This window comes from Saccostrea cucullata, unplaced genomic scaffold (genome assembly GCF_032062105.1).
Source record: "Saccostrea cucullata isolate Sc308-1 unplaced genomic scaffold, CSIRO_AGI_Scuc_v1 ctg1086, whole genome shotgun sequence".
Taxonomy (NCBI): Eukaryota; Metazoa; Mollusca; class Bivalvia; order Ostreida; family Ostreidae; genus Saccostrea; species Saccostrea cuccullata.
In genome coordinates, this window is record NW_026920702.1 from 47,624 (window position 1) to 75,421 (window position 27,798).

The 27,798-nt window shown below is 32.3% G+C and overlaps 2 protein-coding genes and 1 long non-coding RNA gene across 3 annotated transcripts; 1 reads left to right on the top strand and 2 right to left on the bottom strand.

Moving 5' to 3' along the window:
* Positions 1 to 27,048, bottom strand: LOC134256061 (uncharacterized). The gene is made up of 10 exons (XM_062738657.1): positions 26,776 to 27,048; positions 20,848 to 21,015; positions 6,753 to 6,917; positions 5,037 to 5,146; positions 4,442 to 4,623; positions 2,992 to 3,145; positions 2,739 to 2,795; positions 1,119 to 2,637; positions 942 to 1,033; positions 1 to 195 (listed from the first exon to the last, which is right to left on the bottom strand). The coding sequence occupies exons 1-10, from the start codon at positions 26,982 to 26,984 to the stop codon at positions 86 to 88; spliced, it is 2,766 nt and encodes a 921-aa protein (XP_062594641.1). The 5' UTR covers positions 26,985 to 27,048; the 3' UTR covers positions 1 to 85.
* Positions 8,676 to 19,698, bottom strand: LOC134256054 (uncharacterized). Its single transcript, XM_062738645.1, has 10 exons — positions 19,122 to 19,698; positions 18,565 to 18,662; positions 16,467 to 16,562; positions 15,606 to 15,647; positions 14,390 to 14,476; positions 12,397 to 13,078; positions 11,976 to 12,196; positions 11,039 to 11,827; positions 10,747 to 10,909; positions 8,676 to 10,415 (listed from the first exon to the last, which is right to left on the bottom strand). Exons 1-10 carry the CDS (start codon positions 19,504 to 19,506, stop codon positions 9,745 to 9,747), a joined length of 3,234 nt encoding a protein of 1,077 aa, XP_062594629.1. The 5' UTR covers positions 19,507 to 19,698; the 3' UTR covers positions 8,676 to 9,744.
* On the top strand, positions 21,385 to 22,387 carry LOC134256008 (uncharacterized). The gene is made up of 3 exons (XR_009989648.1): positions 21,385 to 21,423; positions 21,809 to 21,912; positions 22,091 to 22,387. It is a non-coding gene; the product is annotated as an uncharacterized LOC134256008 (long non-coding RNA).
* Positions 27,049 to 27,798: the final 750 nt, after the last annotated feature.

Sequence of the window (27,798 nt, forward strand, 5' to 3'; positions counted from 1 at the left end):
AAACTTATTCTTTTGCTGCTAAATTTGTCCATTCAACATTTCAAAATTTGACAAACCATTAGTAAACCATACATGTATTATAAAATCAAGATTTTCTTCTGCGTTGAATGCCTCTGTGTAATACGAAGTCTATAATTTCTATGATGGACAGAAAACTGGCTCCCAGAAACAGACCCATGGTTCCCCCGATGTCACCTTCAAAATAACGAAATAATGGAATATCTATAGACTGTCTAGTTTGAGATACCTAACAAACCACAAAATTAACAAAACGATTTCAGAGGGAATAGGTGATTCAACCGAAATTTAATAAAAGTGAAAATTGATTTTGGTCATAATTATACGGAATGTAAATAAACTCAATCAGTTATCTGGTAATTGAAATTGACAAAGATATTGATCATTAGAGATCTCCTGTGACGTAAGAGATACAGAAATTATTTGATAAATTTTTCTGACTAAAAGAATTTCTATCTCTGAAGACACATTTACCTCACTCTGATTCAAGATGATTTCATTTATCGTAATTAACAATACTAACATTAATAATTAAAATCCAAAGGGAATCAATCATGCAAGTTAAACCATCCGCTCGCGTGTTACAATGAACTTATACTAGATTGATTAAACGTTTTTAAAAGAGTTACAGAGATTTTGATTATGCAAAAATAATTCCAATCCGTTATAATTTAGAGTAGACAGGGAAAGACAAAAAGTTTTTAAAAAATGAATTGTAATAAATTTAAAGAAACTTAAAATAACAATATACACATTATATATATATATATATATATATATATATATATATATATATATATATATATATATATATATATATATATATTCCAGTTTAAGAGTAAAAAAGGACTGTGTAGCAGACACTAATACAGTCATGTAAACGACTTTAAAAATGAAACTGTCTCAATGTAAAGCCAACTTACACCAAAGTGAAAACATGTTGTAAGCAATCTGCTGATGTATTTTTTCATAACTCATCTCTCGATAGAAAATATTTATCTGCAAAAGGTTGTCCCTGTAAAATAATAACAAATTAATTTTTTTAAGAAGCCGCAAATTAAAACGAAAAACAACAATGGTTTGTGTTTCAAGTAGGATACCTGATAAAACTGCTATCGATCTTCAAAGACGTCTTAAATTCTCTCATATGAACTACGATGCTTTTGAATGTAGATAAGAGCTGGGCGTCTCTGCTTCCGATCACATCAGAAAATCTAACGGTGTCTAGAATTGACGTGAAGCTTTCATTCAAATCGGTGATAACTTCTGTAAAGTTGGTTAAATATTCAGTTTTATTGAGAAACTCGTAATATTCCCACGAATCTTCGTCGTATATAATATTCTCCCAAATATCTTTAGAAATAAACTGTAATCTGGTTATCCAATCCGTCAGGGATGTTTGTCTGTTTTTTAACATTTGAAAATAAAATTGGAATTCTGTTAGAATACTATCCGTTGTGTTAGAAAGAAACATTTGCGATACTTCCAGCTTTGTTGCATTTCCATTTAAGTAACGCTCCAAGTTACTGTTCATGTTTTCTATTGGTTTCAACATATCCTCATCAAAATCAGCGTTTTCAGAATGTATTGAGTATATACTTTGATTGAGGTTTTGAAACAGCAGCTGAAATTCATTCCACAAAACTTCAAAGTTTTCAAGTTTCTCTTCAAGTATCCTTTTAGGTCTATCTATAATTTCATAGTAAAATAAACTTCGTGCAAACACCCAGTTGCGCATGGAAAATCGAAAATCTTCAACACAAAGTCCCAATTCTGTCTCATTTACCACTCCACTGTAATAAGCGACTTCTGCTAAATCTTTACATAAATATAACGCTTTCACTGTGCTATTCAGATGTCTTTCATATCGTTCTGTTGATTGATTTGCATACAAATTGTGATTCAAAGAATCTTTCATTAATATTTTAGGGGCTGCATAATCATTATGATCCCGAGGTGTGTCCATAAATTGATAATTAAATATTTTCGCCCCTGTATTGTAAGCATTGTTTAAAGATGTATAGTTTACCATGACCCTTTCGATGATTTCAATTCTATTATCTATCTTATCTTTCAAGTTTTCATAGAGAAAAAGTCGAAAAGAATCATTCTGAAATTTTGGATCAGTGAGTTTTCGAATAGTTTTCTCGATTTCTAATATATACTCTGCATATGCTAGCGGAACAATGTGCATATGACGTTCTTCCATTGCATCACGTGCTCTCATAAAGTTTTTCTCCATTATGTAGATTTGATATTTGTATAGATAATCCTTAAAGTCAAAATGGCTTTTTATATCTGTGAACATCGTGTTTATCTTATTCAATAAATCATCCACCATTTTCACAAGCCTATTGTACACGTATGAAACTTGTTCAGTATTTGTTGTCAAGTTAAGGAAAAAATGTTTCACTTCTGATATTTTTGAATCTTCATATCTAGACGTGACTTCCCTGGCTTTTAAAAGATCCTCTGCCAAATTAACGGTGTCATTAGAAGATAAATATTTTCTGAGATTGTAGTCTGACGTTGTACCATATGATAAATCCGTTTCGAACACACGGAACTTACATGAAACGGGACAAGAACATAGTTTATGAAATAATGTTGGAAAGGTTTCTGAAAAGACAACAAACATAATCAAAATGTTAACATTTTTTCCTAATGAACAATATTTGATTAATTTATACGATCTGTAAAGAAAGCACAAAAACACTTACCTATGACGTTTTTAAGACACCCATAGTACTGATCTAGGTTGCACACAGGTGGTTCTCCTGAAATACAGCAAAATTAATGACCTTTTTAATTAGTCGTTTCAAAAAAAATTCCAAACACATGCAACAACTGTTTTAAAAGACACATGAATTTAAAATAGCTGATATAAAACTTCGGATATCATACCTTTAGTAACTACAATGTAAGCGCAATGAATAGTTACTTTGTTCAAGTTAGCAAAGCATTTCTGATTACCATTTTTGTGGGGCATGTACAAGGCCCGACATCCACAGATTTTCTTCGCTCTTTTCGTCAAACAGTCCAACCGGCAGGCATCCGTACTATAGAAATCTATGTACTCCAATGTCTTCTCTTGACAAGTACCGTGAGGTTCTGGAAGGTTCTCCAACTATAGCAACAAATAGTTCCTGTTGTTTATTATCTATTATCAAAAAGTCTTTCAGCTTCTTATCTTTCAATAATTATGAAGAAAACAAACGGTATTAAAGCTCAAAAGTCTATTAAATAATACAATTCGGGAGCAGAGTAAACATGGACCTATGAAAAAATCCGAGGTGGGGTCAGGTGCCATGGAGAAGTAAGCACCCCCTGTCCACTGGTCACGCCAGCGGTATGTTTAATGTTTAAGGACAGATGATACAAACAATTTTTTTCTTTGAAAAAGATTTAATATCATGTCACAAGTTTAGAAATGTGGATGATTCTTAGAAATTTTTCTCCTAAGAACTGGAATATTAAAAAGACTTGGAAAATATTAGTAATATTTCAATGAAAAAACAAATATAGACAAAACACATTCAGTAAAGGTTTACAGGTGAAAACAAATTTCAGAATATGTTAACATGGTGCTAAAAGTGTAATATAAACTTAAGAAAAATATACCAAGCCAGGTGAATTTTATTAGGAAAAGCTAAATGGTAAAAATCAGCCTATGTGATATTGCTAATTTTTTGTAATTTTGATCTTCCTCTTAAAATTCACCTGGCTTGGTATATTTTTCTCAAGTTTATATTACACTTTTAGCACCATGTTAACATATTCTGAAATTTGTTTTCACCTGTAAACCTTTACTGAATGTGATCTGTCTATATATGAAATATTACTAATATTTTCCAGGTCTATTTCATTTTCCAGTTCTTTGGAGAATAAATTTAAAAACTTTTCTAAACTTGTGACATGATATTAAATCTTTTTCAAAGAAAAAATTTGTTTGTATCATCTGTCCTTAATGTCAATGAAACCCTTACAAAATAGACCGTTTAATCACATTAGGTAACAACAATATGTTCTATACATATAATTATTAAGGAAACATACTATATATATGTAATTATTTAAAAATTTATACGTTAATATTCATCTTTTGATTCATTGAAAAAGTTTTCGGAAGCTATCTTTGTCGAGAAATCTACACTAAATTTAATGTTTACTATTTATATACAACTACAATAAAAAAATTATTGTTTTACTTATTTAGCCTCCTCGACACCGGACCCTCTTTTTGGAATTACCAAGGTACAGTGTTTTTGCCCATTAAAAAAAGTGTATTATTGTTGTTTTTTTAATCGGGTACTGTTCGTTATCTTCATCACCTTTTACGTACATTGTAAGTATTCAAAGAAACAAGATACATTTATTAATTAATTCACATGCAGTTAAAATGTGTTTTCTTTGAAGCATTTACCTCTATGACTTTCATTCCCACAAAGACCCTAGATCCAGGTGAAATGGCCTGACCAAGAGCGTGTACCATTGGGATATCCTTATGGTCGTGTATGAGCATTTTTATCCCTGCGGCGTCGTGGGGGCCCGGCATGTACTCATACTGCTCAATGTTTAGCGTCAGACGTAGACCATTCTCAATACCTGATCGGATACAGGTAAGACAATTAGATGTAATAAGAATGTCAAATGTAATGTTAGGAAAGTAAAGATACAGAATTAGGAGACCTATTGACAAAGAGTGTAACAAGGATGGATTTCTGAATGCAATTTTTATACAATTGTTGCTCTATTTACTAATTAAACACCAGAATTTGCTCTTTTTAATATTTGAAAAATATTCATGTTTGTACGGTATGGCATTAATCAGAATCATTTTTGAAAAATCTGACAGTGAATAAATTCCTCCATGCTTGAGTTACTATATCCCTCATTTGAAAATATCAAATGCATATGAATTGAATTAAGAGGAAGAAATCTTAATTCAAAAATATATTGGAAGGACCATCTTTAAAAGCCATATCATAAAAGCTTAACAAAATCCTTAAGATTATTACCTGGTGAGGACACCTTATCCTCGCTGCTTTTAAAAGTATAACAGACGCCATGATCTGTGACGTATTGTTCAAAGTCGTCTGCTGTCAATGTTTGACCCATCCAAACTATCCTTTAAAATAAAAAGAATAGTATTGTCCACCCCTTTTACTTTCCTTCTGACAAAATTAGAAATTTGTCTCTGTTGAAATTTGTCCTACAGACATCTATTTTACAAGGCAGGGGGTCGTAACATAAAGGCTACGTAAATCTAAGACCGTGCTTAAGTAGGACTTAAGTACAGTCTAAAACTTAAGACCATAACTAGAAGCGTGCTAAGATTTGGCAATCTTAGCAAAACTTAGGCGGCCAGTAGAGGTGACTTAAATATATATGTTAAATTTCTTTTACATATATTTGGAATTATTTAATGTTGACTTTCGATGTTAAAACAGTCCTCCTCTATTCATATTATGCGTTATAGAAAACAATTATCTATATTTGATGCCGATTTAAGAATTTTAGTTTTTCGTCGGGGGGGGGGGGATTAGTGGGGCCTAGGTTATAGAAAAAAATTGAACACAGTAATAAATCATGGATCATTCTGTTCACTTTGAAAATATGAGATGAAATAATTTTTTTAAAAGAGAAAAGAAAGAGGATGATGACCAAAACAGTGATAAAAAGTATATGTAAAGTAGAATAAATGTAGAACATGATAAGCGCGGATTTAGACAGGGCTCACTATAGTTCCAGAGAGGGGGGAGGGAGAGAGAGGGAGGGAGAGAGTTCATAAGTGGAGACATACGAAAAATATCCCCCGAATTTTTTTTTGCAGCCTTGATTAAATTGCAAATGAGTAGATCATAAAACTTATGCAGTCTTTGCTACTGAAATGCATGGCCTGATACATAAAGGGGGGGCAAAATGTTTTGAACCTTTTTAGAGTTTCAATTTCAAGTAGATATACGGTCGATTATCTTGTTATGTTTGCGAGCATAACGAAACAAGTGAACATTTGTCAAAACAAAAGAGTAACAAAAAGTAAACTGAAAACATCTCAAGTGATCGATAAAACAATATAGTCGTACATTTACGATGAACCACGAATAGCCACGGTGTGACCGTGCAGTATATTTGTTTTCAAATATTCCGAATGATTTATAACAGAATCATCATTTTAATACGAGATCTAATCTAACATAACTAAATCCGATATGTAAAGACGTCAACTTTAATATACATGTATATTTAATTTAAACCCTAACTGGATCACTTTTAACAATATATCTACATAAAATGAAAAACCATAGGTTGACTCGTATGAAATATTTTTAACATACGTTTGACTTAGCTAAGACATAGCTAAGTTCGCTTTATGTTACGGTTTAAGACATACTTAAGTAGTACTTAGACAGGTCCTAAGATTGTGCCTAAAACGTACTTACGACCACTTAAAACTTAGCAAGCTTTATGTTACGAGCCCCAGATGACCCTGTTAAGTCTTCTTCCCGTTTGCATCACTGTTTGTTAGCTTCAACTTTTCATTTTCATCCCCTGATATGTAATGTAGTGGAAAGGGCAAAGACATAAACATATTTTTCTTTATACAACAAGTTAAATTTGATTAAAAAAAATTTACCCTATGCAATTTCAAAGTTAAGCCACAATCAACAACATAACTACAATGTTCATACATGCAGCTTTGTAATATATAATACTCCCTTTCTCTTCCTTACTTGAACAAGAAATCCTTGCGTTTATGTGCGCCTTGTAAATAGAGATCCTTTAGAGTTGTATTCCCAGCAGAGTATTTTTTAAGACTCTCTGAATTAAAATTTTCAGGTTCAGTAAACATATCTTCGATCAATTTATACCGACCTGCTTCAGCTGCTAAAGTCGCCCTGTAAGGAACAAAAAGCAAGCTTTGTAAGCAGTGTTTCCTGGTTTTTAAGAGTCATTCTCTGTAAAAACCAAAGAATCCAAGGGGGCCGAAAAAACGAATGTCTCCGAAATACGTAATTTTTTGTATTTAGAGTGTACTCAGGTGTCTAACTGAGAAAACCACCTTAGTTCATGTTTCGGGGTGTCCGTTGCCATGGCAACCGTAACTAACACAAATATGGCCATTTTGACAGGTTCTATTTCATGAAATATAGCATTTTTAACCCCCATATTTCCTTTAAACACGAAAAATATGACCACTTTCAATTATATAATTTATTTTATGCATTCTTATATAATTAAAATAATTAGGAATTAAATCTTTTGCCTGAGGCGTTTCAAGCTGATAGAAGGCTAAAAATATCAAATTTCATGATTTTTTCAAAATGCAGAAAAACCCATTTTACCCTCTATTTCAATTACATTTATCTTTAAATTCCAAGATAGGTTTTTAAAATGTCTTATTTATTCAAAATATCTGTACTATGGTCTGTCATTTCATCTAGTTTTCAAACGTGTGTTTTTCAGATAACTCAAGTAATATCAAATTGAAAATGCCCCCTAATCCCAAATTTCCTCAAATACAGACTGGAAAGCTGTTACATATACATTAAGATGGTGTTAGTTTTTTTTTCTCTTTTGAAGACATTTATATAAAAAAAAAAACAACCTTATGATAGAATTTAATGATAGAAATGAATAGAAATGAACCATTTCAGGAGAGGATAGCAACGAAGATGTGGTTACCATGGTAACCATTCTCAGAAATAAATAAAAGTTATGTTTTTTTAAATCAAAATTAATGACACTGGTGTATAATATTTTATCAATCATTCTTCTTACCCATTTCAAAAATGAATAGAAGATAGTGTTAACATAAAAGTAATAAATAAATGTAAGTAATGGATATTTAACCCCCCCCCTTTTACACCCCCTAATCGAAGATTCGAGGCTATCTAGTTTTTGTCCTGCACGTCCATCTGTCTGTTGCAAAAACTATAACTTTGATCGTAACTTTTTAGTGGTTGGGGCTATGGCTTTCATATCCCACAGGTGTGTAGATAGTTTTCAGTAGGCCAAAATTAATAAGTTATTTGCCGTTGGTCGCCATAGTTGGGGTCAAACTAGATATATTCCTTCATTATTCAATCAACTTTAACTTTTTATACTGGCATTGTTTTTCTTAAAAAATATACATTTGTTAGAGCTTCCATAATTTCATAATATTTATTCCATAAAGATTTTCCCCCTTATAATTCTGTAACAACCTATTACATTTAATTGGTACAATAACGGAAAAATTTCCAGTTTGACCATAGGCACTTGGGGTATGGACCCCCCCCCCCTTTTCCATTTTTTTTCTTTTTTTGAAATCAGAATTCAAGTCATCCTTTTCCTCTTTTTCTATTCTAATATGCACTATATGTTATCAAAAATGCAACTCTTTTGTCTCTACAAGCTGTTTTTAAAAATACCGTTTTCCACTGATACATATCTTTATATGTATCAGTGGAAAACGGCTTTTTTAAAAACAGCTTGTAGAGACAAAAGAGTTGCATTTTTGATAACATATAGTGCATATTAGAATAGAAAAAGAGGAAAAAGATTACTTGAATCCTGATTTAAAAAGAAAAAAAATGGAAAAGGGGGGGGGGGGGGAGGTCCATACCCCAAGTGCCTATGAGTTTGACCACCATCTTGGCGGCCAACGGGAAATAACTTTTTTTAATTTAGGTCTACCGAAATCTATCAATTCCTTGTGACAAGACCTTTCTGTGGGTACCATCCAATTTGACCTCTTGAACTTGATATTTGACCCACTTTTACAAAAAATTATCACACTTTAACCTTTGCCATAACATTTGAACAGTTGGTGCTAGGGCTTTTATTCTTCATATGTGTATTCATTGTGACATGAACTTTCAATGGACATAAATATTAGACATTTTTACCTTGACCTTAGAGCTTAAACCACTTTAACTTTAACCATAGCCAAAGTCATAACTTTTTCACAGTTAGAACTAGTCTATGTGTTCCTTGTGAAAAGACCTATTCTTGGAGTTTGTTATGCATTTGAAAATTCAAGTTATTCAACCATCAATATTACCTGCCATAGGGGGATCAGTGTTTCACAAACATATTTAGCTGTTAATGAAAAAAAGACTAGGGGTTAACAACTGTTTGATGACTCATATTTTCAGGAATTTAAGCCATAATAATACAAGTAAAGTCACATTAACATCAACTTTCATTTTTCTGTCAGTTTTATGAAAATTCAACATGCAATTGATAATGTGTGACACACAGGAATAAGATGAACATATACATTCAATGAGATGAACTTTATACACAAATTATATTTTATTTAAGATACTACATTATTGAAATACTGTAAAAAATGATTTGATCATTTGAAGAGTATTGAAAGCAATGCACTATACGAAAATCAAACATGATTTTGTTTCTTCATATACACTTTTGATGTAGAGAAATGATTTTTAAAGAAAGTGAATTTAACAGTTGTACAATATGAAAGTGAAGTATTCAAAATATAGACTATTACATAGTAAACAAATATAATTCATATAAATATTTCAATCTGCATTACTGTGAAATCACAAATTTTCATGGGGGTTTCATTTTTGTTTTTGAGACTCACAAAATCATGTCCATCACCAAATGTTAAATGATACATACAAACAAAAGTACTTGATAATTCTTAATCCATGAAATACAGCATACAAATCAGTTACCATGATGAAAACAAATCTTATTTTGTTTGATGAATTATTCATCAATAATCTTCCCTCTGATTTTACTTATTTCAGTTTCTTTTTTGGCTTCCCAATCATCATTTTCTGTTATCTTGTTTTTCCTGCTCATTCTGGAGAAAAAAGATGTTATTTGCTGCACGGAGAGAATCTCTTCATACGAAAAGCGCCTTGTACCATCTGCTCTTCTTTCATACATCATAGACTCAGAAAGTAGAAAGGGATCCTCCTTTTTTCCAGTTTGGAGTCCAACATTAAATTTTTGGAGCAAAAACTCTCGCTGATTTTCATTAAATCTCTTTGAACATCTCTCTTCTTTCAGAGCCCAACCTAAAGTCAAATCACTCTCTGAGGTCCGTATCTCTGTGTCTGCAGTCAAAGATAATTTCAAGCTTAGCTGTTCAGAACTGGTTATTTTCTTGATGTATTTTGTTTTGGTAATATCAGATATGGAGCTGGAACTCAGTTCCAATTCAAGGCTACATTTTCCAATTAAGAGGTGGTTGGATAACTCATCTGTTGAATTAAACGCTGCAACACATCCCTCATTTGGACACTGAAAGGTCTCTGGCTTTGGGGTTATGCTGTTGGTTTTTACAATATGAAAACCGACATCCTCTGGTTTCTCCAAAGTTGTTAAAGGCATTGGAGTAATTCTGGGAATGGCAGCATTTGGGACTAATAAGCCTACAATTAAAGAATAATACATGTACAAGAAGAATTTTTAGTGACTCCTCCCTATTTTTGTCTTTTCTTGGTTATCTCCCCTTGGGAAGAGACTTGCCCCTTCATTTTAACAAATTAAAATTCCCTTTTAATCAAGGATGCTTTGTATCAAGTTTGGTTAAAATTGGCACATTAGTTCTTAAATCTTGAGTAGAAGCAGAAAATAAGAAAAGATATGTAATCATTTACATGAAATGTTCCTATAATTTCAAATTCATGCATCAATGATAAAATTTTAAACATTTACTGTTGATGATTTGTTTATGAGAAGCGTTATATTTACAATGTTTACCTGAGCCAATACCATATGCTTTCCAAACACGTAAGCCCCCTTCCTCAAATGCAAAGTTGGAATAAGAGCTAATGGCAGGTATGGGCTTGAATGATGTCTTCTGTGAAGCAATTTCTGAAACACTAACCCTGTACTTCACATTCTTCGCCGTTTTCTCAATTGCCTAAAATGAATAAATGATTTTAGTTTTCTCTTTTTGAGGTTACTTAAATATTTGAATGGTAATAATTTTTAAGTATCATGAATTTCAGCAAAGAAATTATCTTATTAGAAAATCATTGAGATTTCTAACCTCTTTCATTGAATGTGCTGTTAGAACATCATGTCCCTGATTTACAAAGCGGCGGATAGCTGCCTTCAAAGTTGCTCCAGTCCTGTCACAGGGGCCCTTGCCGTTTTGTGCTTCGCAGAAGTTGAAGGAGCGGACCTTGCCATAAGACTTGAGGACAGCCATCATCTCTGTAGACTTATAGCAGCCTGCATTGTCAGACCAGAGATGGAAAGATGAAATTGATGCATCAATTGACTGAATGTTGTCCATTACATCAATGATGATGGCTGCTGTTGTCATGCTGTCCTGTGATATCTGGCTCTGAAATATATGAACAAAGCCTACACTCTCAATGCAAGTTTCTGTCTTGTGGAAAGCCATTGTTATGTGCCAAGGTAGACCCCTTTTCCCGAACCAATCACTCTGGTCTTCCCTGTATTTTCTTGGTAAATATTTCATTGACCAATCACATATCAAAAGCACTTCATTGGACTGCATTGTGTTAAAGAGATCAGACTTTGCTACATCCTGGTTTCTGCACCGAATAAGATGGCGTTTCAGGTTTGTGATACTTCGAGTAGCATTTTGGAGTTTGAAAAGTAAATCACTCAGAAAATCCATCAAGCCATGATTGTTGGAACACTGGATGGTCTTCATCAAAGAAGAAATTGCATCCTTCATTTGTTCACAGGTCACACAAACTAGATCATGTGGATGTTGGCAGGTGGCAGCAAATTCAGGATGAAGTGGATCACTGAGGGCATAGGTCTGGCAATGGTCCGCAACTTTGCTGTCTGGGGAGATGTGTGTCTAAAATGAAAATAAATCCTTTAAAAAACTGAATTTCTGTAAATCACTGAGCTTAACACATTTTGTCTAGTTTAACAGACCAACATATGCACACTACATGTAATCATCTATGATATCCTATCTTTATTTTTGATTACTTATATAATACCTTGAAATCTGCACGTAGATACTGTTTACATTGGAGAAATAAGGCACTGAAGTCTTTTTTCTCATGTTGGTTTAGTAGCTGGTATTTCAGGAGGTCCTCCAAAGTGTCCAAAATAGTACGAAATGCTCGACCTCCCTCAGCAATGAAGTAGTCAACGCCCTCAAGACTGGTTCTTATTTGTGCTCCACACTCAGACAGTATCCTATACATTGTGCTGTCACCTAAAAATGTCAAAATATTGCATTATTTGCAAGATATATAATTTTGTGCGAAGCATATTTTGCACATTTAGTTTTAGTAAACATATATATATATATATACACTTATGTAATTAGTATCTATATTATTTTTGAAGAAAGTAGTAAATCTTCAAATAATATAATGTATAACAATTTTTAAAAAAATATGTATCTTTACTAACCAAGAGGTGAAATGTTATTTTCAGAGCAATATCCTTTATACTGTTGAATAACATCACTGGATCCCATGCAACGAATCACATTTGGCATTTCATAAGTTGTTCCATCTGATAATTTGATTTTTCTTTCTCCATACGGTAGATCACAAATAACATGAGGGGAGGTGATAAAATCAAGGAAGCTGTCCAACTTCACAGGATCCATTCTTTTTCTTGTAGAAGTGATATTCACCGGAAGACCAGGGCCAACACTCTTTGCATGATTCTTTGCAGCATAATACTTTGATTCTGTTACATCTGGTAAAAGGGATTTGGCCTCTTTGAATGATAATGTTTGCGTAAAAAAAGAGAGAATTTGTCGTCTGTGGCGCCATGTTTCTGAAGTTTGATATGCATGGATAAGTGGTCCAAAACTACCCTCAGGTATAATGCTGGGTGAAACATTTGGATTCTCGTCAGACACAGTGAGACTCTTTACTATTTCCTCGGTGTTCTTCGGAAAAATAACAGCAATCACTTTGGCAATTATATTTCTAAATCGTTTGATGTAATATGATTTCGCTGACTTGGTGTAAAAGTCCCACTGGTATTTCCTATCCTCTGAAAATTCCCTTTCACCAATTCTCCTCAAATATGCATTCAGGTGTTGAATTTCATGACTTAAGGTGAAACTCTGGCTTGAGTTCTGTAAAAGACAATGTATGTATTTAGATTTTAATAATACGAGACTTCATTTAAAAGTTACAATTTTGGTAAAGGACTCAATGCTTATGCCAAATGTCTGACTGCTTGATGTCCAAGAGTAAAAGAGAATTTTTAAAGATTGCATTAATTTAGTGGTTTTAGACCCACCCCTCATACCTTAGGGTGAAAAGGGGCAGGGACCATGAAATGCACAATTTTTATTCCCCTTGACCCATGGATGCTTCATCCAATATAAAAAAAGTGAGCAAGCTCACATACCCCACTCTCCCCAAAAAGTCAAAATGCTGAAATTCTCAGAAAATTAAGGAATCTGAATTTCCTGGAAATATGCACATCTACACATTGTGTCCTAGTAATATCTGTAAAGTTTGCTGATACATGTATTGTGTGTAGCAAATTATGAGGAGCTAACAAAAAAACAGGACTGACTGACTGATGGACAGATCAACAAGAGGCCCATGGGCCATATCCCCCACATGAGCACTGTGGCTGGGAAAAAGTAGAAATTGGTTTATTATTGAATAGTTTATATCCAAAGGTAGTCCCATCACCAATCATTGCTTTGCTATTCTTGATAAGAAGATTTTAAAAGAATTTTTTATTATATGTCTATATAAAAATTTGATTGGTCATTGTGGCCTCACCATACCCCCCGGGGGTCAGGATTTGAACAATCTTGAATCTACACCACCTGAAGATGCTTCCATATAAATATGATCAATTATGGCTTTGTTATTCTTGATAAGCTGATTTTTAAAGAACTTTCCTCTATATTTCTATGTAAAACCTTGGTCGGCCATTTTGTTCTGCCCTACCCCCCGGGGTCATGATTTGAACATACTTGAATTTAAACTACCTAAGGTTGTTTCCCCATAAGTTTCCTCTTTCCTGTCACAGTGGTTCTTAAGAAGATTTTTAAAAGATACCACTAAATTTTCATGAATTCCCAATTATCTCCATTGAAAGCAGGCTTGCCCTTCATTTGAACAAACTTAAATCCCCTTCATCCAAGGATGCTTTGCGGCAAGTTTGGTTGAAATTGACCAAGTGGTTCTTGAAAAGTGTACAACGACAAGAATGTCAAAAACAACAACAACGACATACAATGGACAAATTGTTATCAGAAAAGCTCAGGTGAGCTAAAATATTATTGGGTATAAAAATTGGATGAGTTTTGCTGAGAAGAAGCTATAATAATGATCAAATGCTAATGCACAAATTGCATGACAATTGACAAAAACAGATAGCAAAAGGTCACCTGAGGTGACCTAAAAATATATATTATACTAACCTGAGAAAGGCATCCCATGTCACTTTCAATGGAACTCTGAGTCATGCTACTTTCCAAGGAAGTCTGAGTGAGGATATCTTCCATAACCTGAATTCAAATTATTAGATTTATATACATGTACTATATAATTATGAATATCAAAAATGCTTTCGTAAAGATGTTAATATTATTATTTACAAGAGGCCAATGGACCACATCGCTTACCTGAGCACCAAGGGTAGGACTAGCATAAAATGGATTTTTATTGTAAAGTTTAAATCCAAAAGTAGTCCCATGACCGATCATGGATTTGCTATTTTTTTTAAAAATGATTGAGAAGAAGATTTTTTAAGAATTTTCCAACATATTTCTATGTAAAACTTTGGTTGGCCATTTTGGCCCTGCCCTACCCCCTGGGGTCATGATTTGAACAAACTTAAATCTACACTACCTGAGCATGTTTCCATACAAATATGATGAATTATGGCTTTGTCATTCTTGAGAAGAAGATTTCTAAAGAATTTTCCTATCTATTTCTATGTAAAACTTTGGTCCGCCATTTTGGCCCCGCCCTACCCCCCGGGGGTCATGATTTGAACATACTTGAATTTAAACTACCTGAAGATGTTTCCCCATAAGTTTCATCTTTCCTGGCACAGTGGTTCTTGAGAAGAAGATTTTTAAAATATACCACTAAATTTTCATTAATTCCCAATTATCTTCCCTTGAATAAGGGTGTGGCCCTTCATTTGAAGAAACTTGAATCCCCTTTACCCAAGGATACTTTGTGGCAAGTTTGGTTGAAATTGGCCCAGCAGTTCTTGAGAAGAGGTCAAAAATGTGAAAAGTTTACAGACAGACGGACAGACAGCAAGACAGACAGCTAGACAGACAGACAGACGCCGGACAAAATGTGATCAGAAAGCTCACTTGAGCCTTCGGCTCAGGAGAGCTAAAAATAGAAAAACGATTAAAAAAATATTTTTCATCGGATAAGATTTTTTTGAAAATGAATTTGATTAAAAACAAACAGGGATTACTTGTCAAGGACAGGTCAAAGTAAGAGATAAGGGCAAGTTGAGACATGAAGAGTAATGTATACATGTACTGAGTATTTAGCCAATATGCATCTGTCAAGCATTCAGATTCAATTAATCTGAGGCTATTATGGATTAGATCTATACATGTATCTTTAAGATTTAGTCAATTGCTCACAATTATCAAATGCAAGACTTACTGTTTCAGGTGTCTCTTTACATCCTGAATGGAATAAGGGATCCTGTAAATACATTAACAGTCTACAAATAAGCAACGAACAAAAGAGTTGTTTCGGGTTTTTTTTCCATTTAAAGTTTAGAATTTTTTTTTTTTTTAAGATTCCTTATGTTTCCTCTGCTTGTAAAAGTAGATTGGTACAATTTCAAATACATTTATATGTGCAATGTCATGACATTAAATTTAGGGTGCAAAATTGGGGTTTTCTTTAACATATTGTTGCTAGATTTCTTCAAAGATTTATCAATGCTTATATTTAAAACTAAAAAAACATTTCCTCATTCAAAGTCAACATCTTTATGATATGAAAAATCTGATATTTTATGCACATACATGTATTGATTTATTAATAGTTTTAAATATAATCCCTAGGTATAATGCTCTCAAGATGCAGATTTTTACAGAATATATCCAATCATTTAGTGAGGGGCATGCTCTTGAACCTTCTCACTGAATGCCATGCAATCAATTCATGAAAAGGAAGGGTTGTTCTTTAGACTTGGGGTGGGGAATTTCGGCACCTATAATAAATTGATGTAATCCCACAATCATTTTGGTCTTGCTTCTAGTGTCCTTATTGGAAGAGCAATCCCAAATCCTGGTTCTTCTACTTTTATCCCAGGTACTATTTCAACTCTTAGGGGCAACATAATCCGAGATTCCTCTGACTCTAACCCCTGCTTTTATATTGTGACTTGTGCAGGGGAGATCTCCCCTGCACAAGTCACAATATAAAAGCAGGGGTTAGAGTCAGAGGAATCTCGGATTAGGGGCAACACTGAGATGCAGTCAAATAATTTGCAAGATAAATCCCTGTAGTTACCTTATCACTTGGTTGCTCCCTTGTTTCTGAATGGAAACACCCGTGCATGTTAATGCTGGTCTCATCTTCTATCTTTTCATGTACTTGCATTCGTAGCTGTAAATTCATAAACATGTCAGTAAAAATATGATACATGAATGAAAATTAAATAATAATTCAAAATACTATTTTATAATTGCTGTGTAATTTTTTTACATGTTAAAACAAGATGTGTTTGTGAAACACTATGCGCCCGGCGGCAACAAAGTTCAAAAAATCTATATTTTTAGCATATTGGTCACAGTCAAGGTCACAAGGTCATTGACCGTGGTGTCGTTTGAAAGAACTTAATCAGTGGAGTACGCATCCCAAATATGAAGTCCCTATCTCCTATAGTTTAAAAGTTATGGCAAAAAGTGTAAAAAGCTATTTTTAGCATATAGGTCACAGTCAAGGTCATTGACCATGGTGTCATTAAAAGAACTTAATCAGTGGAGTATGCAACCCAAATATGAAGTTCTTATCTCCTATGGTTCAAAAGTGATGGCAAAAAGTGCAAAAAGCTATTTTTAGCATATAGGTCACAGTCAAGGTCACAAGGTCATTGGCCATGGTGTCATTTGAAAGAACTGAATCAGTGGAGTATGCATCCCAAATATGAAGATCCTATCTCCTATGGTTTAAAAGTTATGGCAAAAAGTGTAAAAAGCTTTTTTTAGCATATAGGTCACAGTCAAGGTCACAAGATCATTGACCTTGTTGTCAACTGAAAGGGCTTTATTAGTGGAGTATGCATACCAAATATGAAGTCCCTATCTCTTATGCTTTAAAAGTTATGACAAACAGTGGAAAAAGCTATTTTTAGCATATAGGTCACAGTCAAGGTCACAAAGTCATTGACCTTGATGTCATTTGAAAGGACTTTATTAGTGGAGTATGCATACCAAATATGAAGTCTCTATCTCTTATTGTTCAAAAGTTATGGCCAAGGTTAAAGTTGACAACAGACAAACAGATAAACAGACAAACAGACAAACAGACAGGACAAAAACAACATACGCCCGGGATCTATCGATCCGGGCGCATAAAAATTGTTGATAACCTAAATTGCAAGGTAAAAAGGTACATATAGCACACTTAGTTTTGAAAATATTTCATTGACAATATGTCAAAAGGATTTGACTTAAATTCCATAAGCATGCAATGACAATGTAGATAGACCTCTGAGTCCCATAACAGAGATGGACATGACCTATACAATATAGTGCAGTTACAATGATCACTATTTTCTAGTGATGGCAGTTTGTAACCAGTTAATCTATTACTCGGTGAGATCAGCGATGGAAATTGGTATAAAATTTGTAATGGGTTACTCAAAAAAACCAAAATACATGTACATGTATATGTAAAATTGAACACAATGATCTCCAAATTCATTTTTAGAAAATATGTTTCTGCACATATACAGGGTTATGATAATTAACCATATACAGCCGCTGATTTGGAGGTAGCTATATATGGCTTTCCGGATAGAGACCATGGGGTAATTGGTCAGTTTTGATTAAAGTGTTAATTACGGTGAAAACATTCATGTTGTTACAATGTACCCTGATAGTACTGCAGTTTTTTAATACATGTTATTACAAATGAATCCCTCTAAGCTCTGTAAATTGGTATGTTAGTGGTTTTCAGATATTTATCCTATCAAATCATTAAAAAATGTTATTTGAATCAAGGGTGCTTTTGTGACAACACAGAATAAACTTGTGTGACATCGACTTTAAGAGAATTATCAATGATTTTCTTAGACCTAATGTTTTTTTTTTTTTTTTTTTTTTTTTTTTTTTTTTTTTTTTTTTTTTTTTTTTAATTCTTGTCCACTGAAATTTAAATAAAAATATGCACCCTTAGTTTTCTGATCTGAGGAAGTAAAATATTAAAAATCCCTGTCATTTTCAATTTTTCACTCTTTTTGTGTTCACAGATAGAGCTACTTAAAAACAAATGGGTATGCAGTGAAGCTATTAAATCTATATTCCTTAATTATCAGGCAAAATGCTGGGAAAAGGTGCTATACATGTACCTTCTTGTAAATTTATTTATAATGAACCTAAGTTACCTTGTCCTTGACTGATGCTGAACACTCCTTGTTGGACAAATGATCTTCCCCTTCTTCGTGTTCTTCTCTTATTTTCTTTAAACACATGGTGCAGCATGCTACAATAAATTGTTTATTTTTTTTAACAATTCAATTTTTTAAGCACATTAAACAAAAATGAGTTGTTAAAGCCATTTAAGCGTATAATTTAACAGTGCGTACATGTTACTATATTTTGTATGTAATTGACAGGTCTAAAAGACTATTAACTTAAACAATAATTGGATAAACTCTTAAAAGATATTTGATTTAAAATCATAAACATATTATGACTAAGCAATCCAAATTGTGCCAATTCATACAGTACTGTACACACCACTAACATTAATAATTTATTAATATGGTATGAATCTATTGATTTCTTTTTTATCACTTGAGAGTGATTATATATACAGAGAATTCAGAAACATATTGATACACCTTATAAAATCTTGTTTTAATCCATCGATCTACTCTAACTTTGAAGAACAAATATAATATCACATACAGTATTAACCCTATGTAGGTATATTACTTACGCGTATTTACAGGTAGTGTTATACCAGCTTGACCAGTCAAATGAATGATATCGCTCTCCTTTAAACCCCTGCTGGCACATTTCATATGTGTTCTACTTGAGAGAGATCTAAGTCCATCTTCACTGGTGTGATCAATATGTGGATGGGAACTAAGAAGGCTGGGGATTTGGCAAAGCTTCCTTCTTGATCTCTTCGTATTTAATTTCAGATAAAAGTTAAAATGACTAGTGCATATTCGGTAGTCATTGTATTTAGCAAATGCAATGCACGGCTTAAGACCCACTTCTGACAAAATAACATGAACTTGTTCAATACTGAAATTCACAAGTTCATTAATGTCTTCAGAACAATCAATTTCACCTCTCCCAAGAAAGCTGCACTGCATGATATTGTGTCAAAAGACATAAAGTTAACCATGTTAAATCTTGAAAATACTGTAAAAATGAACTCCAGCCGACATGTTTACAAGTAATATTGTTTTCACCTCCTTTCACTGTTGCTACTAGAGAGTCTTACAAAGGGCAATAACTCCTTTGTCAAATACCCCTTTTTTTTAATTTTTCAAATGCATTTTATTTCTTTATATCGAAAAACACACATCCAAAATAATCATAAATGAATAAACAAGTATGTTTGCTTTTACAATATTGTCAATATTTTAAAAACCTATCTTGGGATATTTCATAAAATGGCACTAAAATCTTGGATATTTAGTCGTTTTGATAGAAGTTAAAAAGGGGGGTAACTAATTTTTTTTTATCGTAAAAACAAACATTAAGAATGAAGCAACATATTTTTTTCCTTATACTTCACATATGGTTCTTACAATTTAATGCATTTAATTCAATGGTAGGGCATTACATATACTGAGCATTTGAAGTCAAATTTTGAGAAAATTGGTCATGTCAAACATGGAGAATGGACACAAAATGTGTTAGGGGGCCATATCCTGGAGTATATGTCACAACCCAAATTTTTTAATATATATAATTAATCTCATACACATTCTTAATTTTTCAATATATGTTTTATTAAAATCTGTGATATTCGTTTGAACGGCGTCCGAGGTCCTTACAGAGAATGACTCTTAAAATGTATACGAAATGTGCATTTTACTTTTTCCGTTCTGCGTTTTTATTTACTTATTATGTACTTATACATGTTATAATAAACATTATTTGAATGACATTTTTTATACAAATATATTTAATTTGAACTACTTTGATACAGTACATGACAATGTTCATATTTGGTTCAATTACAGCATATTGCTCATGTCTGTATATCGTGTAATAAATTTCTCCAAAAGATATTCGCATCTTCATCAAACGCTTTCACCTGCACACAAGATATATTTGGATAGTTCAAATATTACTGCATTCCAAAATCAGTGTGAACTTTTTTTTCAATTTGGTTCGTTGTTTGGCAAATTTACTCTTTTTTACGTAAAAGGATTCTACAGCAATCTTACACATAAAGTTTGTTGCTGGTCTATTTCTTCTAAGACGATACCCATAGGTAATCTTTAAAAATGTTTGATTGCCCTCATCCTACCGACTGGCTAAAATGGCCCAACTGAAAACAGTTTTTATCCTCCAAGAAGCAATTTAAAAAGTTATCACCTATCTACGAATACCGACCCAATATTGCCAGACTGTGTCAAAAGAGGGCAATCAAACATTATTCTAAAGTTGACCAGCAAACATTATCTTAAGGTTGGCCTTACTTGAAAGCGTTTTGGTTACATATTGTCACTGCAGGGAAGATGAGTGAACTGTTATAGTTGACCTGGACGTTTACTGTGACAGGGTTACTGATGAAATAGCAGACACGGTCTATTATCTGGTACACGAGTACTCCAAGACACACCAAAAGCAACAGCAACCAAAACAGCCTGAAATATCAAATTAAAAATACACTGTTTATATCGTAAAACTTTTTTATTGGAGAAATATTGTTTTTTTTTTCTCCGTAGAAAAAGAAATGAAATGTTTTGTTTTTGTCTGCAATGAAATCTTAGATAAGAAGTTTCGATTAATTGTACTCATATACTTTAATAATTTTAGGCTGTTTAAAATTAAAACTACGTTTAACGTCACCCGCGCGCGTAGGTTTATGAGAAATTCGTCTTTGAAAAAACAAACAATTCGGAATTCAGTATGTCCGTTCCGGTTTGGTTCTTCAATTAGCGACTGAATTCTGCTACCCGTAGTAACAGAAAATGTGCTTTGAAAGCCGCAGTTAAGGCAGTTGGTGTCTTATGAAAGAAAACTAGAGAATTAAAGACTTTGGGACCATAAATGTAAGTAAAAAATAAATTATTTTATGATTATATTAATGACAAAGTCTTGTTTGTTGATTTTTTTGTCAGTCTTCGAATCATACGTGCAGACTGACAGTGACAGACTCTCATTTCGTGATTCTATTGGCTGAACTTTTCATTGTATTTTGGAGAGAATCGAAAAACTTTTCTTACTGAGTGGAAACTGTGTCAGAAACCAAGATTTATATACAGTGAAAAGCATCATTTAAATCTTACTAATATCTTTCATATTAAAAATATTTCATATTAAAAAATCGAAAGGAACAGTAATGAGTAAAGTAATTGATTTCTTCATAATTTATGTACCTACAAATAGCTACAATTTTTGGGAAAGATAATATACTTGTCATAACCATTTGAGCAGGGAGAAGCTTACCGAAGATAGGGCCTTTCAAGTGAAGGAGAGTAAGGAAAGTGGTTGGGGTATTCCAAGATGTGAAGAATCCTGTCTTTTGTGTGGAATTCAAGGTATTCATTTTAATAAATATAATTTAACAGCTATCAGTATGGTCAAAATATTAGTATTCACGCTTTCAAAACTTAATGCTAGTAGATCTAGTACTAAGAAAAAATACGACATAATTCAATTTGAGGATATTTCAACATGAACACTTTTAAATATTGTCATCAATAATTTTGACTGTAGATATTGATCAACTTTTCCCACAAGAAGAAGCATTTGCCTCCAGGGTACCATGGACGTGTGACAATATAAATCCAAAGGACAACTGAGGCCTAGTTAAAAGCCACTTTCCTGCACATTCAGTCTTAGACTACATTGTTTGCTAACAATAGGACTCAAACTGATTTACATACTAAGGAAAAACTCTGCAAGGGAAATTAATCTTAGGTGTCATATCAATTAAATGCTCTTATTACTTAATTGTAATGTTTTTAATGTACTGAATAGGTTAATTTAAATAAATTCACAATTGTTTGAAAATTTTGTTTGTTTATTTTTTTCCTCCCTCCCTCGTAGGTTTTGAACTTTAGATGTGACGTTAAACGTAGAATTAACTTTAAACAGCCTTACAGGAAACAAATACATAAGTAAAAGATCAAAATTAATTTTTAATAGCGAAGTTTAACAATTATTGGAGGAAATGTGATCCCTGGATTCCGATGAGAATATAATTATCACAGCATTTCCATTAAAACAAACAGATTGTAAAAAACCTATTTAACAGTTTTGAATTTTTTCTTTCTATTGCTTAATTTTTATTTACATGAGAGGTATGTTATTGTGTAAACACAATTCAACAATGACGTTAGTTACTGAATTAAGAAAAAACAAAATCAACTGATGGAATTTTCGTTGCACGCATTCTGCCATCAACTAAGTAAATCTGTTTTGAAAAGAATAATGTTTACTTATGACATGCACGACAGACTTGTTAATGGAACATTTGATTTGGTAAATCTCCTGAGAAAGGTCGGAAGAGGACAATGAACGACGGACTACAAGAACAATACTAAATTATTTAGATTATTTTAAATACTCATATAGCAGTCTAAACTGCGACGTTCAAGACTAACTTCAGCTTAATTTTATTTACCGTATTCCTTAATTAATTTTTTTTGTGCAGTCATGCAAAACTATATCAAAAAGATTTTCCCCTAAAACCCTCATAAAAATGTAAATTCAAAATTTTATTGTAGGAAATTGGAATTATGTTATTTCATTTGTAATTTGTAACAGCAGTAAAAACCGCCTAAATATCCATCCAAAACATAAAAAGAATGTATACAATGGTTCTAAACATGTACGTTTTGAAGATGTGAGCCTCATTCAATGCTGATCACGTGTAAATGCATAGGAGGAGTTGTGAATAAGTGATGGGTACCCCAATGTCAGAGAAAAATGATAATTTTCAAGTTTTGTATTTTGAAACTCCAAATATCTGTCCGATCAAAAGAGGTTCAGACTGGAAATATTAAATATTGTAGTAAGGATAGAATAAAAGACTCAATTAAATTTATTCATTTGTATAGAAGGAGTTCTAGATAAGAGAGTGGCTCCCTCTATGATAAAGACATACGGATGGACACCCCATCAGTCTTTAACTCCAGCATGTCAAGCGGGGTTGAAAAAAAAAATGTTTACTTCATGCCCTTTTAACATTATTTTTTAGTTCTTTTTCCTTTATGTAAAGAAGAAAATCGATTAGTAAACAATACAATTTATTCATCAATTTTAATTAAAATGTCAATAGCAATATGTAATTGTAAATCATGTGTTAAAATTCTCTGAATCTCTTCATTCTTAAATCATTTGAGAGCATACATTGCAATAGTTAGAAAACACACAAAGCAATATATGAATTAGGGAGATAACGAACAATATTCAAGCTCAAAATCCCTTGAAGGATGGAAGCAGAGCAAACGCGGACCTCCAAAAACATCAGAGTGGATCATTTACGTATTTTTCATGAAGATAGAAAAAACTGAATGTAGCAAATGATTGAAAGATACTAGACATTGATAATAATCAGCCATTATTGGAAGGTGTCTCTACTTGATGGGGTTTTGCAATGGATCTACATAGTCGGACACTTAGATTTGCATTTTTCCGTTGACTTAATTGCTAAGAGCTTCTCCAGTTCTTTGATACCAATTTTAATTCTCTAAAGCATGTCGATATAAATGTTCTGTTATGAGCAGGAGATTGTCAGACTTCAGTTAGCATCCGTAATGTAAGCTGTTATTTACATGTTAATGGCAAAGGCAGGAATCAATTCATTGTATGATAGTGAAAAAACAGGGCTTAATTGGATAAAAGCTGGAATTATTTAGGCTAAATTTAATAGTCATTTATAAAACACTGCATCCAGTCCATTATGTGTATGTTAATTAAAAGGAACAAAACTCTTGAAAAAATTTCTTTCTTTCTTAAAATATTAGTTTACTGTACTTGAAATATTACTGATAAATTTGACTCAAAGAAATCCAAGTTCCTTTAATCTAGTCTTAGATACCGATGTTTCTTTGGTATGATACATGTAATGAGAGCTGATTCATTGTGATTGCAATGATAGGAAACGCTTCATTCATTTTGCGAAAGAACATTATAAAGATAGTTTTAAAAAAACTTTAGTACCAAATAAAAATCATGCTATTTTTTTTTTTAATTCCCGAATAACTATAGTTTGATATCAAAAATACATCAGTAAGTCATTCCCTTTATCATACGGTTAACTTTCATGATGAAGTTAATTTGAAGTACCTTGGCTAAATGAAATAACTTGAAGAATCCAGATAAAATATTTTTGAGCATTTTTTAGTATTATCCATTAACAGATTTTAATAACATAATGTATAGGAAGTGTCAAACAATAACATCAAAAGCATTTTTTAATGAAAACTCTCTTTTCTATTGAATTGTTATTTCTAGTGACATAATAATTGTTCTATGTCATTCTGGACTAGGATATTTTTTTCCCCTTAAATATATAACATGTGAATGAATTATCTAAATTTACATGAAGATAAAATTTCATTTATCTTCGTCAAATGTGATCAAAACATGCAAAAACATGCAAAAGTTTCTGCGGTTTCTGCAGCTTGTTATTGAGTTGTTTACCGTCTGTAGAGTAATGTTAGATCAATAGGACGATTATCTGATGTAAAGTGTTCCTAAAACTGGAAACGGTTTGAAGGAAAAGATTTAGAGAGGCGTCTTGTTTAAAGTTTTTACCTGTAATTAGTACTTGAAAACGTACTTGAACAATTCCAGAATAGGTACTTATATTATTGAGATATATTCATTTTGTTTAAAACATTGTATTTAAGTTCAATAGAAATACTTCAAATTTTGAACACTTTCTTTTCATTTTCTCCATAGGCATTTAAATGAAGGTCAGATAATGTTTTATTTCTAACTTTAAAAAAAAGTACATTTTATCGGAATTCCAAAACAATAATATCTTCTACTTTGATACAATAGTATAGCTTATGCAACTGTATTTTGAATACGTCAATGGCGCATATTTTATTTGGATGAAACACTAAAAACTAAGTACCAGTAAAATTATTTTGATGAGGAGAATACTTAGACTCAAGGTCATATCCAATTTCAGAAACGTAAAATTTAGGTCATTCACATTAGAACAAATGTAAATGTTTTGTGTAAGGTTGCTCTAAATGAAAGTCTTGTTTTGTAGAAAATTGCTTTTATCAATGACTTAAAAAATCGTTAAACTTCAATTAAAAGTTATATAATTACATTAAATAACTTAATTATAGATATCAAACATTTAAACACGATAATATGCATGTGACTGAAATTATTGATGCTTTTTCTTTTAGAGAAAAGGTACACGCCACTACTGAAAAAGTGATTTTGAAATCTCATTCTTTTCTACGTACGAAACTCTGATTGCGAGATATTTCGAATGTTCAATAAAAAGTTATTTTTAAAAAAGGAGCAGATATATTGTGAATATTGCTTTATCAAGAAAAAAAGAGTGTAGAAACAGCTTTAGACAAATTCGTCCTGAAACATGTAGCGTAACTTTCTAAATATTTTGAAATATTATGGCATAAGATGTGGTCTTCAGCTTAAAATGTGCATTTTTATATAGGGAATTTTTACGGAGGAAACTTGTGGGTTCTTAACCCAACAATCCGTTTGAATTGAGGTGTTTATTATTTTCTCTATCTTGTAAGCACTACTCCAAGCGAGACGAAAGATAAAATAAGTGAGCACGTGGCTTTTAATGTTAGGGTCAGGGAAGGATTTTTATTGATTCCTGTCATTACTTTTGCCAAAAATAAGATATCTGTGGGTATGACCTGAAAGTCAAGTCTGGTTAATGCTGAAAGAAAAAAAGAAATGACTTTCCTAGAAATATCTGTTATCTTTAATGAATTCTTCAATGGAAAATATTTAAGAAGTTGGAAAAGCGAAAGGCTTATAAAGGTTTATGGGAAGGATTGATATTTCAAATAATTTTTCTATTTTGTTCCAACTAATTTTATATCATATTATTAGTAATTTTTTGTAGTCTGTTTAGACATGTCATATGCAAGTAATTTGCAGCGGAGATTCTCATTTCTTTTCATCCGTCAAAAATATCAATTAAATAAATTAAATACACATATATATTGCAAGCTTGCAAATCTTTAAATAATAAATCTAGAGGAGTATTAAAGAGATTTTCTAGATCTCCAAAAATCTTATTTTTAAATTTGTACACCCTCAAAATTAAACAGTTTTCATAAGTTGAAAGGGTAAAAGGAAATTGTTTAAATTCACTTGGTTGTGTTTTGTAGATGAATATATGAAGGAATCGTGCATATAATTTTCTAAAAGGGAAAATTTCAGTAACGTACCGCCTAAAACAACCTGAAGATGGTTCCGTCACATATTTGATCCCGTGAACTGAGCTGGTATCTCCGAACAGATAAAATTCCTCACAGAGTGAATTCTTGTCTCTCTTTATCTGTTGCTGTTCCATTTTGGCACTGGAGTCTAACATATTGATCATCTCCTCCCGTATAGCACCATTAGTCCCGGTGTGATCGTGGCGAACACTGGACATCTACGTTGCAATTGAGCTTCTTATATACATTTTTTACATGCAGCGATGGATTAGGATAGCTTAAGTATCGAGACATTTAAACAACTTTCAACAATATTGTTATTTAATATAACATCTACGTAGATGCAATTACATAATGATATTTAAAATCATAAAAGCTTAAAATAAAAGAAATATTATATACACATTTTTTAGAAACGAAACGAAACGAAACGAACTGAAACATGAAACAAAACTTTCAGAATGTTTAAGCGGAAGGATGGAGGCTTTTCCAACAAAAAAGGTAAAGGATTTTCAATGCCTATATAATAAGTATATATCTTTGCAAAAAAATTGTGTGTGTGGGGGGGGACATTTAAACAACTTTCAACAATATTGTTATTTAATATAATTCATTTGTATTCGTTTCGAGAGACTTTTCTTGTCAGTTAAATCGTTTTAGATTTCTCAGCTCTTTATTGCAAACCAGAAAATTACCTCGATAAAAATGTACCTGATTGCTATGTACATAAATGATATTTAAAATCATAAAAGAATAGAGTAAAATAAAAGAAATATCTGAAAATAAGAGTAAGATATAAAAATTATTGAAAAAGTCTCGTGTTTTGCAGCTGGCAAACATGTTCATAAATATCACTAGGCAACACTTGAACTATATAAAATCAGTGCAATTACACACATATATATGTACCTTGATTTGCAAAAAAAAACAAAACATTTTGATAGTTTTGTTTCGTTTCGTTTCGGCAGGTTTCCGATTAATTGTATTTGACTATGAGTCATCAAAGTAATTTTACAATGTACATATAATTTT